Genomic DNA, 16,668 nt, shown 5'->3' with positions numbered 1-16,668 from the left:
GTAAGTCAGTCGGCAGCCGTAACGTCAACCTTTGTGTTGTGCTGTGCAAATATACAAAGCTAATAGCTGGATGACGGCGATTCAACAAGTGCACCGTGCTGACACTCAGGCTCCTGTGGTCTGAATGTGCTGGGGCCCAAGGCCATCCCCCACAGCCTCCACACTTTTTCCTGCCTTCTTTTTCCTCCACCCGAGTTAAATGTTGTGATTAAGCTAATTTGTTCAGAGAAAACCCCCTGCTTTCAGGTTCCAGGGAGGAAAATCCAGCTCTTTTAGATAATAAACCAGTCCCAGGCCAGCGTCAGATGTGAGCAGGTCTGCTGGTCGCTCAGGTCTGAGGCCGCGTGCTGATTGGTTTGTTTTTGCAGCGTGCTTGTCTTTTGGTTGTATTTCGTCTTGGAAATGGTCACGTTCCTGTAAGCCCACATCCTCTTGTTCTTTGCATGCTCTGATTGCTGCTGCACCTCCTTTTCTGCAGCGGCGTCCGTCTTTCATCACTGTTTGTCCTGTTGTCAGGCAGACGCCGCCCCCCGCCCAGCCTCCCCCCCGTCTCGCCTTGAATAACCAGACGCAGACAGAGATAGGCCGCCCACAGCCTGTCACATCAAACGCAGGAATGTGGTGTGGGGTCAACACACTTAAGATCACTTTTCCAGCCAGTCAGTGTTACGCTGGAGTCATTTAAACGGAAGTATGGACACTCTGTCATGATCGCAGCTGCACTGGCAGGGTCGGGTTGTTACCACGTCAAAGTGTGAGAGGACAAAGTGAAAACAAAAGGCTGTGAAGTGTACACATTATTGGCTTATTTTCGTAGAAGAGTTTCATGCTGTCCGAGCAGTTTCATGGTTCGATTTCTCTCGTGGCTCCCGTCAAATGATCTGAACTGATTTAATGTCACTGGAGGAGCATCGTACATGTACAGGCTCAAGGCGTAGTCGTGCTGCTGCATCTGCATCTCCCACACATCTGCTGCTCCATGTTCGTCTCTGTTCACGTGTCAGTGTTACTGGACTTGTCCCTGGGCTGCACCACACACCGTCAGTTGATCCGTTATCGTCCGTTCTGTGGTGCGCATTCAGTTTAATCGAGGTCCGTTCCCACATCTGTAGACGTCCTGCTTACTGACAGACAGACATGAAAACAAATGAACAAACTGGATGTAACGAAAGACTAAATACTAATTAAAACTAAGCAGAAAGGACACAGGACAGACGGGAGAGTCAGACAGGATTACTCTCACCTGCATGTCGGACTCCTCCAGTCTCTTTCGCCGTATGCAGTTTGCTTTTCAAACACAGGAACTGCTCATGTGGTGGGGGGGGTACAGTGTAAAGGTCAGAGGTCATTTTCATTAATCTAGAATGCCGACTGACCCCATCTCCAACTGTTATCAACGCTAATTTGGCCGGCGGTAACACTAATGAGGGCAACCTCAGGTGACCCTGCCATGGAAAATGATGCAGAGTCACAGCACAGGTCGCTCTCAGCTGAGTGTGTGTGTGTGTGTGTGTGTGTGTGTGTGTGTGTAGTCACACTCAGGTGTTTTTCGTCTTCCTGTACAGTAATGTGAAAGTCAGTTGCCCACAGAGGAACAGTTACATACACAGTTTATTTGTCACAAGGATTTGATGTTGGAGTTTTATCACAGGTTTAAGGATATCAGCGATCAAATGTGCGGTTGTCGTGGCAACAGCACATAACGGAGTAAGAGGTGTGGCGACCTGCCAATAATATGATACTAATGTTTTCTTGAAACCGAGTTAGTGTTGAGCCCAGGGAGTTCAGTGTAAATAATTTATGTTTCATTAAAGACACACACTTTAATGAATCATTTAAGCGTAAGATGGTGGTCACTGATCAGCAGGATGTTTGCATCGGCCGTGTTATCTGATGGCGACTCTAATCTCCAGATTCCACCGTCAAGCTGCGCTCGTCTTGTGTCTTGTGTCTAATATTCAACATGTACGTTGTCAAAAGCACAGAAACCAAAACTCAGATCCTTCAGATCCTTCAGCTCCTCGTGTGTTATATAAGGTAGTCTTGTGACTTTCGTTTGATCCGTCTGTTCCAGTCCTAAAGCCACTCAGTCGATTAGTAGATTGACAGCACATCCTGCTTGCAACACACAAAGATCTGATGACACAGTGGATGATCCTTCAGACAGACAGACAGGAAGCCCAGTGTGTGTGTGTAAAGAGTTAAAAGTGTGTGTGAGGCAGCTCCTGAATGAGCAGCCGGTGGGAACGCTGCCAGTTTCAGTCCTCCTCCGGGGCACAAACTCTGGAATGTGTTTGAGGAGCACCATTGAGATTTTTCTAATCACTTTTATTGTTTGGCTCTGACGATGCTGATCCACCAGGCTCACAAGGTTTTTCTTCTCTCCGTCCTGCCCGTTGGATTCTTACCTGGAAATAATTTTGACTCATGTAACTACAACACACCTCTTCTGTTGTGCCAATGATGTCCCTTCACTCTGCCAACGCTGCAGTCTCTCCGTTTTGCCACCTGGCGGCTTTGAACGTGCAGGCCGTCGCTGCAGGGTGACGCTGCAGACTGATCCGAGAGCAGCCAGTCGTGTCGTCCCTGCAGTTTGACAGACTGTGCAGGACTCGACGGACTGCGTTACGTTGTGCCCAGCAAACAGAAGAGTTCATATTATGAATGCAGTGTCGAGATTCAAATACACAGAGGGTTTTGCATTGATCGGTAGTCATGTTCAGGGTCCGCCGGTCAGTTTTACAGGCGTCAGTGAGTTTATAACCGTTTGGTTAAACAAGTAAGATTAACAATGATTTAATTAAGAGAGACTTTCTCTTGAGATGCCAACATTTGTTTTGTCACAGTAGGTAATGTCAGTTTTGGAGATGATTGTTCCACTTTTCGTGTCCTGTTGAGGAATTTTATGCACAAATTTTTGTGTCAGTTTATTGATTTAAAAGACAAAAGACACAACAGCTTTAACTGAGCCTGGTGACACAAGGTGTTCCTCCTGTTGGAAAGGTTGGAACACGTCCACATGTGAACTCTCTCTTTGTATTGTATTTATTATTTTCAAACTGATTGCACCTGTGTGTCTGAAATAAAGTTAAAGTGAATTGAATAGGAATATTAAGGCTTAAAGAGAGTTTTCCCAGCCTTCAGCTCCTGTTCCTGTCCTGTTTGTTTGTGTTAAAAGTGTATTAAAGTGTCGCTCTGTGTCATTTATCCCTCAGTCCTGGATTTCTGCCTGGGGTCCATCCGGTGAGTCCTCATCGGGGCGCCCGGCGCGTGCCCGGCGGCAGCTGCACTTCAGGAACGAATGGGCGTCGTGGAGCGGCTGGTCTGTCTGCTCGCGCAGCTGTGGGGGCGGAGCCTCAGTGAGGACACGCACCTGCATCACCAGGTAAGTGCCAGCCGAGTCCTGCGGGGTGACACAGCTCAGTATGTTCAGAAAGAAAAGGAAGATATGAATTTTAAGACATACTGCATTTAAAATTGGACCTCAGTGATCAGAAATCATCTCAAATGTGCAACTCAAAGCTGCACTGTTTCTGAATTTATTTGATGCATTTTAAATATCATAGTAGTTCATACAGCTGAAAGAGATTTTAAAAGGACAATTCACCCCCCTTTGGAGACATCAGCTGTAGAGATGTCTGTCCATGCTTGGTGTCATAAATCTGTTCTTCTGTGTCTCAGGAACCCAGTGGGTGGACTGTGTGCAGGAGATCCCAGACAGTACAAGATCTGCAACACCAAGGTCTTTTCAGCATAAAGGTTTTCACGCTCTATGAAATCGACTTTCGATGCAAACACTTTAGAACAATGACTGAAGTTTGCGCTCACAGTTTCTCACGTAGGTGTGTTCAGGGTTCAGGTGTAGCAGCCGAGGGCTTTCAGGGTGTGATCTGGAATTTCACTGACATATTAACTCGTGTCTTTGCTATAATTCACTGAAGGGATTTAACATCCCACAGTCACACTCACGCATCAGACCTGCTGTTGTGTTGGATACATGCTGTGGGGTCAGAGCGGTGTGTGTGTGTGTGGGTGTGTTTAGACAGTATCGTCTCATGCAGCGTGTTTAGACTTGAATGTATATACATGTGGCAGCAACGAACACAAATGTTCTCCTTCTGCTGCACGTTGTGATATGAACAAAGGTAGTAACGCTTTATTGACGGGGTGTGCATAAGAGTGACGCAATACTGTCATAAGCATGACATGACCTCATGTGACGCCTGTCACACACATGAAGGAATCTTTATGGATGTTTATGACTGCTGTCATTAAGTGACATTTGGTCAATTAACCTTGACCCCTTTGAAAATGACATAATTGACTGAAAAAGACTTAATGACACTTAATGGCAACAGTCTTTAAGATTCATAAAGACGTTTTTTTTAACAACAAACAATTTTGGGTTTTCCAAAAATGTACAATTGTGCCTTCACAACATTTATAAAAAGTTACAAAATGTTAAGACGTGTGTCAATTGACATGACCACATCTGTAATGTGTTATGGGGGCATTCATAGTGTATTATAGTGGATTATAGATGTGACATATAATCACTTACAAATTCAAGTTTCTTATTGATGCTCTTATAAACAACATCACTCGCTCCTCCATGGCTGAGGTGTGCACAGGTGAGTGTACGAAGTCATGCTGCATTATAAGTCCTGTCATTCAACCTCCAGTTTATAACCAGTCACGACCCTCCACACTTGAACTTAGAATTCATTATAAGTCACATCTATAATGTTTTATTACTGTTGTTGAGTTTAATGTGAAGTTCTAGGGAGTGAACACAGCCATCTCATAATGCTATACGTTGTACTCACCGTGTGTGTGTGTGTGTGTGTGTCTGTGTGTGTGCAGGAGTGCCCACCCAGCGCGGAGGATTTCAGAGAGATGCAGTGTGCTGCCTTCAATGACAGACCGTTAATGGCTGGAAACTCCTTCAGATGGACCACCTTTCATGGAGGTCAGTGTGACTTTCTCACAGCGATGGTTTCAGAGCTCACTGTGCTAACAGAAGTGTTACAACCGTGACATCCAACCAAAATCTTTACACTTGAGACTGAAATCAAATGCTGTCAGAACAAGCCAAGAGTCCATCCGTCCAGTTTCTGTACCGTGTACCTGTGCAGGTGTCTCAGCTGAGAACAGGCCAGAGGCAGGGTTCACACTGGGCTGGTGACCAGTCAGTCGCAGACACACAAAGACAGACAGGCGCACACACTCACTCCCAGGGGAATTACAGAGTAGCCAGTTAACCTAACGTTCCTGTTTTTGGGACTGTGGGAGGAAGACGGAGAACCCAGAGAAAACCCACGCAGGCACAGTCAGAACTCCCCACAGAGGGGTCCAGACCCGGACTCGAACCTGCAACCATCTTGCTGTGAGGCAGCAGTGCTAACTACTGCACTACTACAACTGTCAGTTTTCTCTTTCACAAGGACCAGCGTTTGCATTTTTATATTTCAATAGCAATACAGTAAATTCACTGAAAACTCAGATCACACCATCAGTGACGCATTTTTGAGAATTTATCTAATCAAATCACTCAAAGGAACATTTCCGTACTACACTGAGTCTTTGTGTTCCACACACGTGTACAGTCTGGGGGCTTGCAGATACATAAAGTTTGTGGGTCTGTGTGGAAGTTAATGTCACTCAGACCCTTGTGGCTCTGCAGAAGTATCATTGGGCCTTTCTCTTTGCTCGTCTGGCCTTTAGTTGCTGTGTTGTTGGTTGTGTCAGTCGTGTGGTAAACTTTCCATGCCGACATGGCTCTCACACCGGCCTTGAGCCCTGCTGGGTGTTTAATCCACACAGGTTTATGAGTTTTGTCTTTGACATCTGCTGGTTTTGTGCCTCCTCTCCCTCTCCGCTCTCTCCCAGTCACCTCCCTTCACCTCCTGCCTGTTTCTGTTCCTCAGCCACCTCCCTCCCTTCCTCCCTGTCCTTTTGCCTCACCTTCTTTCACATGATAAACTAATGAGCCACTGACTGAAGATGTTCCCTGCCAGGCTCTAACCCCTGTGAACTGAGCTGCCTGGCCCTGGGTCACAACTTCTACTACAACTTTGGCCGTGTGCTCGATGGCACAGCCTGCGACAAGGAGCCAGGAGGAGTGTGTGTCAACGGACGCTGCCTGGTGAGTGTGTGTGTGTTTTACATGCTGAATTAATGCATTTGGTGTTCAGAGATGGTTATTTTATATGAACCATTCAGTCAAAGATGCGAGAACTAAAGAATTTCACAGTGCGCAGTCCTAATGTTGTTATCCATAAAGTGTTTTTGGCTATTTGGACATCCTGATGCGGTTCAGGTGTGTTCATGCAGATAGCGAAGTGATGTGAATTTCTCGTGTTACTGTTACTGAAGTTTGAATGCGGGATCGTTTGTGTTTCTTTGCTTCAAACAGCCAGAATGCCTTACTGTCCATTAGCTGTAAGCTACAGAGCAGGTGTTCAGTTCAGCATCTGACTGAACTCAGCACTCACCAGAGACTCGGCTTCTTTTTGTTATTGTCCATCCGGTCTCTTTTCTATTTCCCCTCTCTTCTCTGTGTGTTCATGAAGTAACGCACATTTCCCCTCCAACATTACAGTACATAAACACAAGACTGTGGTAATGGTCTGAGCCCTCCGCTTTGCCCAGTCTTTGTATGTAAGCGTTCCATGTTAATTAATCCTTTTAGTTATGTTTGGTCTCCACCAACTCATAATAAAATATCTTGCTCTTCAGTTGCATAAAGGTCGTATGGAGCTACTGAAGAATTGAAAGCTCTAAGGCTAAAACATACTGGACATATTTGCGATAGAACCAAACATTGAGCTAAAATAGCCTACAAAACCTCTGTAGAGCTGCAGAATTGGTTGATAAATTTTGTGTCTTTGCGTTTTATGTCTTCTAATATAAAGTTGTTTTTTAAAAAACAAACAAAAAATGCGTTTTATGCATCATGTTTCAAGCGATGATCTCTGATGGTGGTCTAAAAGCTGTTTACAGAGAAAAGCAAATGTAAATTCCAGTGGGAAAAGCACAGCTGTCATGGACGTAATGTGTTTTGTTCTGTTTGCACTGTTTTCCTTCTGTGCTGCTGTGTTCGTCCTCCTCCACACCTGCCCTGCATCAGCCTTGTTAGCCCTGCCTTGTTCCCCAGTGTTGTCCCCAGCCTATCAGCTCCACCCACCTCTCCACCTGCGACCCATCCAGTCGTCAGTTTAGGTCGTCAAGTTGTCTATTTAGTCTTCCTGCTCCCATGTCGCTGTTTTGTCAGCTTCAATAAACTGTGCTGCTTTCGATCCTGTCTGCATTTGGGTGGCTTTAGACAACATTTGACAACTTTTGTAGAGAAACACATTTCATTTCCCAGTGTGAAGAAAAAAAGTTTTGGTGTTTTTCCTTGCTCTAAGTTTACATTCCCAAGTTTAATTTAAAAGATAATCTTCATACTCTTCTCTAGTTTGGTGTAGTGATACAAAACACTTCTCCATAGTTGCAAGTTCATCCAAAATTGAACCAGAATCTTGGAGTGAAGGCATTAAACCTTCTGAATCAGCTTTCTACCTGTCTCTACCTGCTCACTGTTAGCAGCACATGCAACCGAATGTAAATCCCTGTGGTTGATTATTCTTAGTTTATACTGTGTGTACTCAGGCTTGTACTTCTGACTTTTTAATCAACTAACCAGATATTTTCTTCTTTTTTTCTGTTGAGGTTCTGGCATCAATTACATAAACATCCAGTTCAGAATATGCACAGAATCACCTTTTTTCATAGCTTTTGAATTGTCTTAACTAAACAGAAAAACAACTTGAGTCACAGCTTTACATCACACACACACAATCCCCACCAGGCCGACATAAATAATAGGATGTGCTGTAGGCATTTCCGGTGTTGTTAATTAGGTAAAATGAAGTCCAACGGGGTTCACATTGTGACCGTGAACCAGATATTTTCTAAAGCAGCTGCTCTCAGAAGCAGAAGAGTTTCATGTCCGTCGCTGCAGCTGTCGGTCACTTACTGTTGTCTCTGAGAAAATGAATGGGACTTTTGGAGACTTGGAGAACTCTGTGTGCCTGAAACAACTCCTCTGACTCCTGTTCCTGGGCTGAAGTTTTCTGTCCTTCCCCTCTTCATTCCCACCCTGTTGTGGTATAAGTGATGTTGACCACTCTGACTGGAGCTCTCTGGAGAAGTGAGCTCCGTGCTGTGCGTTAGGGCCAGAGTGCACTCATCAGTGTGGACTGCAGCCTTCAGTTAGCATTACAGCTCTGCTCAGCACACAGCCCAGAGTCCTGCTCACACATCCAGCCTGTCCCCTGCTCACCCCTCTCACCCTCACACAGATGGGGACGGGTGGGAATGAACTTGTGTCCCCCGGGTGCTGCAGCACATGCAGATTAATAGCAGACATACGTAATACTCAGTGGACACATGTGCTACATGTGAGGACACTCACAGGCAAACTTGTTTTTACACCACTGACGAAGGATTAACGTGTCTGTGTTTACATGTCCATACATACATGTGTGTGTGTGTGTGTGTGCATGCTAACATGTGACGTGTGGTGTAAAGTAAATGGATTAATGGACCTTTGACTGGACAGGCTGAGGTCAGAACAGTACAGGGCCTGAAACAGGAAGCAGATGTAGCCTGCAGCTGGTGTGGAGGGCTGCAGGTCACACGGCTGGTTTGGATGAACTGTGTGTGTGTGTGTGTGTGTGTGTGTGCAGTGTGTGTAGATGCTCTGTCACAGCTAATTTTGCTGTGCTGATAAGTGTTTTTATTTGCGGCTGCTAAATGTTGATCTGAGGATTTGTTAAACCAATTATAATTCAATTGAATTTCAATTCAATTTTATTTAAAGTGCCAATTCATAAGACAGTTATCTCAAGACACTTTACAGGTGTGGAAAAAAAAGAATCAGAAAGAAACAGGTCCCAGGGCCAAACCCCGCACTGAGTCAGCATTTGGCCACAGTGGCGAGGAAAGACTTCCTTTTAACAGGCAGAAACCTCGAGCAGAACCAGACTCAGTGTAGACCGCCTTCTGCTGTGACCGCCTGGGAGGGAGAGGGGGGAGAGGAGAGACAGGGAGGATGGAGAGAACAGTGCAGAGCAGGAGCAGCAGGATCCAGGCAGGGCCATGGAGAGGGTTCTGGATCCAGCAGCACTATCAGTGCAGTAGGCAGGACCATAGAGGGCTCAGGATCCTGCAGCGGTACCAGGCCTCAAGAGGGCGGGGTAGGAGATTCTGGATCCAGCAACATGCGCCGGAAGTGCTAAGGAAAGATGGAGCACAAGAGCTCCGGGGGAGAGGACGAGTTAGTGCTGTACAGGTGATGGGACATGAGGAGTGAGTCCTCCTGCTCTGAAAGCTCAGTGTCTCAGGATCTCCCTCAGCAATCTAAACCTATAGCAGCATAACTGGGGGTTGGCCCGAGCAGAGCCTGAACAGACCTAACTACAGGCTTTGTCAAAAAAGAGGGTTTTGAGTCTACTCTTAAAGCTCTTAAAGGAGCTTGATACCTGAAGGCCCTGGCTTCATATCTACATTTGGAGATTTGTGGTATTACCAGTAAGTCTGAACCTAAGGAACGCAGCACCCTGGAGGGCTGATGTGGTTCAATGAGATCAGTGATATATGATGGTGCCAGACCATGCATGGCTTTATATCATAATCTAATTCCATTTTCTTACATTTGTCAGAAAACAGTGAAAAATGCCCATCATAAGAAACCAGTGCCAGTTGGTATGTCTTCAAATTCTTTGGTTTCTCCACCCAAGAGTCCAAAACCTAAATATGGTTTTGGTCAGTTTGCGAAATAGAAAGAAGACACAGACAGGTGCTGTGATTGGCGCAGGCTGTGTGGGGACGGGGGAGTTTGCTTGAATGTCTTCTGGTGATGATGGTCGCTCCCTCAGTGAGGCTCTCCGCTGCTCTGTCACCGAGGCTTCATTTCCTGTTGTGCACACACGCAGATGCTTGGAGTGTTTTTGTGTTTTTAAGGGGCTTAGGGGGGTGATTATGGGTTCCCTAGATGGTTGCTCTCCTGCCTGGGATCCTCCCCCTTGATTGGTCTGCCGCACAAAGCGGGAGATGAGGGCCGGAGAAGAAAGCGGCCGCTGTAATCTATTCAGCAACAAGGTTCTCCACACACCATAAACCATCCAGCTAATCCTACGTGCTCTTTGCTTTGGCATTTTAACGTTTACAGAGACAACTTTCCAGCCCGTCCTCCTCTATTGGGGCCCTGAGCTGCTGCTTTTTCCCCAAAGTAAATGTTTGTGAGAAGGAGAAAATGACAGGGAGAAGCAAATAAGAGAAGGAGAGAGAGAGAGAGAGAGAGAGAGAGAGAGAGAGAGAGAGAGAGAGAGAGGATTGAGTTGAGTTACGGCTGAAGGTTTAAGGTGACCGAGCAGCAGAGACAAAACAAGACGAAAGGTTAGAAGTTGCCAGGGCCTTTGCCTGAAAATGTGTGAAGTTGGGGCCTGCATACAGCATCAAAACGCTGTCAGAGAAACAAGTTAAAGTCCAGATGTCCCGCCACATCAAGCTGCTGTTTCCTGAATATCTGTGTGTGCCATGCAGAAACCCGGCTGTGACTCCATCTTGGGTTCAGAGCAGCAGGAAGACGCCTGCATGGTGTGTGGAGGACAAAACACCACCTGTCTGCACCACAAGAGTGTGTACCAGAGCAACAGTCTGGAGGCAGGTAGGATACACACACACACACACACACACACACACACACACACTCGTCAGATTACCACCACAAGGAATCAATTGCAGCAGTTTCAGACCAACACGATCTGGGGATAATTCCAGGCCCTGTTTGTCTTATTAGTCAGTCACGTTTAGTCAAGAGGTTATTGTTCTCTGAGAAAGTGAACGTTAACCATGGCAACAGTTTGCCAAACAAAACCTGTTGGCTGCCTTCCAGGAAGAATTTCAGCAAACAACAGTTCCTCCAAAAGTACAGTCGTTAAGATTTCAGGAAGGAGGAGGAAAAACACTCGGAGTTCTTCAGACTCGGAGTCGAGGCTCTCAATGACACCGTGGCTCAGTGCCACCGAGACTGTTCTGCCTTTACCGGTACTCTATTAATCTTGAACCTACTCAGGGTCTTTGTGTTTCTGTGAGTCAACACGGTAAATAATCACTCGCATGGAATAAAGAATGTGACGGACCAGGGGAGACCAGGGCTGCCATGTAGAAGAGGAAGAAAACTGAATCAAGACAGGACAAAAATGTCAGTTAGATCCCGTGTTGCCCTCTACGGAGAACTGAATGAAACTGTAAGATTCAAACAGGAAGTACCCTCCGCCTCTGGCATACGACTGAACTCAGCTTCCAGAGTGCTGCCATGACAGCCCAGAGTGATCAGGAATAAACAGGCTGATAGTGGCTGCGCTGTTTGGGCGACTCAACAGCCTTCGGAGGTTTTCTCTCCTCCTGCAGCTGCGTTTCCCAGCAGAGGGAGAACTGATGGAGGGCGAAAGACTCGCTCCTCACAAGGTCAGATGTCCGATGGCCTTGAGCTCACCGCTGCCTGTCTGTGACTCTGACGTTTCCTCGCAGCCCCTGAAAGCTTCGTAAAGCTGAAGAAGCTAGTGCATAGTTTCTCTCTGAAGCCGGTAAACTGGGGCAACCAAAGTTACGCTCTGTTCAGAGGCCGTAATGAATGGAGTTCATCCTGCGGCTGCTTTTCTCTCTGGAACAGCAGGGAACCATGGAGCTGCCCCAGCCTCTTTTTGTTTTGGCTCAGAAGTGAAATATCGCTCTAATGAATGGTTGTGACTTCAGCTCATTCATGAATTGTCTCTCTTTGTGCTCGTAAACCGATCCTGTGAACCGTCAGTCAGGGTCAATCATTACCGACATCAGAGATTTTGATTGCAAGTTTGCAACATCATTGTGATATGAGCCACAGCATGCAAGTGTTCCTTCCAAAACATCGCAATTACCTGTTTGCTAATCCAGATTATTTATGAGGTACTGATTGCCTATCAGTTCCTGATTGCTGAAAATTGAATTGAAATTGAAGTTATCATTAAATAAATACCCACTTTGTGAGTGCTATATATGGTGCTATAAAAGGGGGTGCGGTGAAACATTCTGACTGACAGATGAGCGCTGCTCCTGATTGGGTCAGACGGGTGTGTGGGCGGGAACTCAGTACCACGATCACTACTGCACAGACTCTGGCTCCAAATGATGTCACCAGAACAAGATGGCAGCACTCGTATCTGGGATGTTTTGGCATCACGTTTGTACAGGAAGTGGAGATGCGTCGTCCATCTTTGAGTGAAAACATAAGCACAAAGCTCCTCCTGAGCAACAGAAGACATGACACAGCTGTTGTGTTGTTCCTTGTGACAAGTAACTCTAACATGTAAAATCGATCGAGCGCCTCTTCAACAGTGCTTTACATCTTTTACATAATTTCTCCTTCTGTTTGACCCTAAAGTTGTTTTTGGTCACTTTTCACAGCTTTTCTCTTCTAGGATTCATTTTACTTTGTTGTAAAGCTGTTTTCCATGCAGGAAGCTTGTCCCACACTGTAAAAAAAGAGTAATAAATCCTTTAATCATGGAAAGTATTTTAGAAACTAACATCAGAACCAATCCTCTAACTGTCCCTGTCTGCCAGGTGGGCCTTTTGGATACAACGAAGTGACCATGATACCAGCTGGAGCCACTCACATCCGAGTCACCGATAACAGCAGGAACTATCTCGGTAAGATTCAGCCTGTCTCACACACACACACAAACACACACACACACGGGACACCTGGCCTGCTGTGTAAATCAGTTTCAGCTTTCTGCAGGAGACTCACTTTGCGTCACTGGCTCCATAGCTGCAGTGTAAATCAGGCACTTCAGATTAATTCCTAGAGTTGCTATTACTTCCTCTCCCCAGAGACAGGAGGGGCTCAGCAGTCCCATCTGCTCTCTGGACCTGCTGTGTGATTTCCAGGCAACATAATAACCAAGGGCATCTATTCTCATCCTTGTTTATGAGACCAAAATAAAAGAGGCCCTGAAATGGCGCACACTGCGGTCTTGAAAGGGACACTCGTAAAGGCTTTATCTGACCACCGGGGCAAGGCAGGTGAAGGTGCTTGTTTCCATTTCATGTCATGGAAAATCCCTCTCCGAGCACTGAGGAGAGACAGCTGCCATATATAGCCAGCTGGCAGATTTCTGTTTCTGACAGCCTACTGTTACCTCAGCGTGACCTGCTTATCTGGAGGTCTGTTTGTTCGCGTTTAAAAGTGTTTGACTCACTAATAAAAAACTGAAAAACACCAAACTTTTCCTTCCCTCCCCTCATCCAGCCCTGCAGAACGGTCGCTCCCAGTTTGTGATCAACGGTAACTGGAAGATCAGCATTCCAGGAGAGTACAACATAGCCGGGACTAAGCTGCTGTACCGGCGCTCAGCAGACACCTGGGAGAGCTTTGAGGTCCCAGGACCGACCAGGGAAGACCTCCATCTGATGGTGAGGGTTCAGAGACACTGGAACTGGACGGTTCAGTCTTTATCTGGTCTTCAGAACTGCAGATCTCTTGTTGTTTTCATTCAGCCTTTTTTATCACAACCAACCAGCCACATGGGCCCCAAAACCAGTAAAAGAAACAAACTCTCCACGTCTGCCCTCCCACATTGCGCAATATGCTGTTATTTGGCTTATCGCTGGGCATTACACAAGGCAAGTGAAACATCAGGTCTGAATAAATAATCGATTGTTTGCCTTCTGGCTCTGTGCAGGTATTTGGCTCAGCTACCAAACACCTGGAAACTATTGTCCCCTCCTGAGTTTCTGTAAAAACACCAGGCTGTTCTGTCAAGCACTGATGGTGGTTCTGAGCTTCCTCTGAACCAGAGTGAATCCCGAGTTCAGCAATAAACACTGATGTTCAGGGATCAGCAATAAATAAACAGTAAAAGGTGGAAATTGTTACGAAATTTAGTTTCTTTAATCTGTCCTAAGAAAAGCCTCATCCCAAGCAGGTCAATCAAGGCTGTCTGAAAAAGAAAACAAACCCAACCTCTCTGAGGCCGTCGGGGTTCTCAGGTACCAGTCAGTGTCAGGAAGTGCTGCCTACAGATAAGCTTTTTTTTTTATTATCGAAACTGAGAGGCTCATTTCGACTCCCCTAATAGCAAGAACTCGTGGCTTCTTTGTTGCTGGCTGTTTCAGTGATCCCTGTTCAGCATACAAGCACTGATTCAAAACCTTTCCAGGCCAGCCTTGATGTTTCCATGCTGTCCTTGTGTGCAGGTGCTGGCGACAGACCGAAACCCGGACATCGAGTATGAATACTGGTTACCACCAGACCAGTACGCCCTCTACCATGGGGGGAAGAGTCCACTGCGTCAGGCTCACCACACTGCCAACTACCTCCCCTGGGATCAACCCGCCACCACTGCAGCCCCCACCACCACCACCACCACCACCCGGGCTCCCCCCGTCACCTCCCGACCCCACTGGTGTGAGTTTTGCCTCCTGCTTCATTTTATCACCCCAAAGTGTCCCCTACAATAACTCTCTGCCAAAGGTAATAAATTAACTACACGCCTCCAGTCAAAACTCTGGAGTTTGAACAGACGTGGGCTTTGGCAAAATGAAACGCAGCAAAAACAAAAGCCGAACGCAAAGCGCCGTGTTAGACAATCAAACAAATTTCAGTACTCTCTGCTGTAAAAGCAGTCTGATGGAGATCTTAAAGCTGAAATAAAAACAATATTTAACTTTCCTACAACCTTCAATGGACTTTCAACAGACAGTTTGGTCTGATGATGACTGACCATTAATTTCAGGATGAAAGACTCCTGCAGTGTGTGTGTGTGTGTGTGTGTGTGTGTGTGTTTTATTGCCTGTACATGAGTAGACTTTGATCTCGAGGTTTGCAGCAGCAGCTTTGTGGCATTTTAGTTCACTTGGAGGACGTATTAGAGTTGAGTCAGGATTGTATGTCAGATAAATTGATCTGATTGATCACACTGAGGTCCCTCCACGCCCTCGCAGGTGTTTCCTGTCACGTACTAATCAGAGTGATTAAGGAAGGCGTCCACAGTTAACAGGAGAACAATCACGGTCTGTACACGCCCACAAAGTCCTGGTCCAGTCGGACACAATAAGTAAAAAGTGCTGACTGGTTGATGATTGGTTAATGTGATCCATCACACGCACACGTTTGATTTAAAAGAGTTTATGTGCGGGCCGACGTGGTTGCTGAAGCTGTGGAATGCAGCTGCTTTATCTCTGTTGATAAGCCTGCAGTACACATGTGCTCAGTCCCTCCTTAACCGCCTTAAACATCCACATGGAAACCTGCACACAGCCTGAGGACTTGTGCTTTCTGTCGGACTCAATCCAACGCTGTAATAAATCTAAACAGCGACTCTGGAAAGATTTTCCCTGCTGGTGGATTCGTGCCAAACAGAATCTGATTCTTGTTTGCTGTCTGCAGAATTAGCGTGTTGATTGTTTAGGAAACAAGGTGAACTTTCCAGTCAGTGAGTTTGGACATGATTTCTTCACGCTGCGCTGGACACGGTCAGGTTGGAGTGATCAGAGTCTCAGATCAGAGAACACTTAGGAATTATATGAATGTTTGTTTCATGTGGAACTGGACTGTTTACACACCACAGGCATTTTGAGAGTCTGCAGATTCATTACTATCAGACCAACGCCATCCAAACAAAGAATTCACTTCGTTCTCTGATCTGTTGTGCAAGTGTGAGCCGAATTGTGTTTCTTTTTTCTTTTGTGTTTGCTGGACTAAAAAGAACATCAACAAACAGGGTCAAACTAAGTCACATTGACTTCACCGTGTTAGTATGCAAAAGGCCGCGGTGTGATTGGCTCTCCACAGTCCACTCACAGGATAAAGAAGCCAAACCCTGTTCGACCCAAAACAGCAACCGCTGCTGTTAATTAATGTTCAAATCCAACATTAATTAACAGCAAACATTACAGTTTGTCCTGAAAAGAGCAGAAGCTCCAAATCTAAATGAGTGTTGACAGCAGTGTGTGTGATTTGTGTTTAACAGTTTTAAGGCCCGTGAAGCCGCCTCGTCAGTCTTCACACCACAGCCGTCAGCAGCCCATCCTGCCCCGCCTGGAGCGGGAGGAGAACCACAGGAACCTCCTGCCTCAGCCCTCACCTGGAAGTACGTTCAGCCCATCCCACATCGAGCCGAGCCCAGCTAGACGTGACTCACTAACTGTTGAAAGGGTGGCTCATTTGTTTCAGGAAACATGCTTGTTGTCTTGCTGCTTGGGTTTCTTCTTTGTCCATTGAACATATTCATCGTCTTTTCCACGATGGTCTGAAAAAGTTTAGTTGCTTTTTAAACATAAGTTGCTAAGAGGGTCTGAAACGTCAGTTTGGATGTGGGACTGGATCAAGCGCTGGGGCCACGGGGACAAACCAGTTCAGAAGACTGTAACCAGTCAAATTATAACAACCTTTGCATGTTTCACCCATTACGAAAGCAAACATGCATGTTTCCCAACTTTTCAAGGTTATTCTCATATCATGACTGTCTTTGTGAGCTTGTTTTCTGCTCGGTTTGTCGTGCAGGGCATTGTGGGAAATGTCAGCGGGTTAAAGGTCGAAGGGAACGTAAGAGACAGTATTGCCAGAAAGACTTTGGT

At 46.2% G+C, this 16,668-nt stretch overlaps 1 protein-coding gene across 3 annotated transcripts in view; it reads left to right on the top strand.

Annotated features, from left to right (window-relative positions):
• The window catches only part of adamtsl5 (ADAMTS like 5), a 33,090-nt gene that overhangs the window by 14,463 nt on the left and 1,959 nt on the right, over positions 1–16,668 (top strand). Inside the window, exons 4-13 of one of the 3 annotated variants that reach the window (XM_046396053.1) lie at positions 3,216–3,385; positions 3,682–3,759; positions 4,864–4,969; positions 6,018–6,145; positions 10,591–10,714; positions 12,652–12,738; positions 13,340–13,503; positions 14,287–14,497; positions 16,062–16,181; positions 16,595–16,666. In XM_046396053.1, coding sequence (XP_046252009.1) covers positions 3,302–3,385; positions 3,682–3,759; positions 4,864–4,969; positions 6,018–6,145; positions 10,591–10,714; positions 12,652–12,738; positions 13,340–13,503; positions 14,287–14,497; positions 16,062–16,181; positions 16,595–16,666 — 1,174 coding nt within the window. In that variant the 5' untranslated portion in view covers positions 3,216–3,301. Of the gene's footprint in view, positions 1–3,215; positions 3,386–3,681; positions 3,760–4,863; positions 4,970–6,017; positions 6,146–10,590; positions 10,715–12,651; positions 12,739–13,339; positions 13,504–14,286; positions 14,498–16,061; positions 16,247–16,594; positions 16,667–16,668 lie in introns of all 3 variants that reach the window. The other 2 variants (XM_046396036.1, XM_046396044.1) reach the window with 2 other exon arrangements.

This window comes from Scatophagus argus, chromosome 1 (genome assembly GCF_020382885.2).
Source record: "Scatophagus argus isolate fScaArg1 chromosome 1, fScaArg1.pri, whole genome shotgun sequence".
Taxonomy (NCBI): domain Eukaryota; kingdom Metazoa; phylum Chordata; class Actinopteri; family Scatophagidae; genus Scatophagus; species Scatophagus argus.
This window is presented reverse-complemented; position numbering and strand designations above follow the sequence as displayed.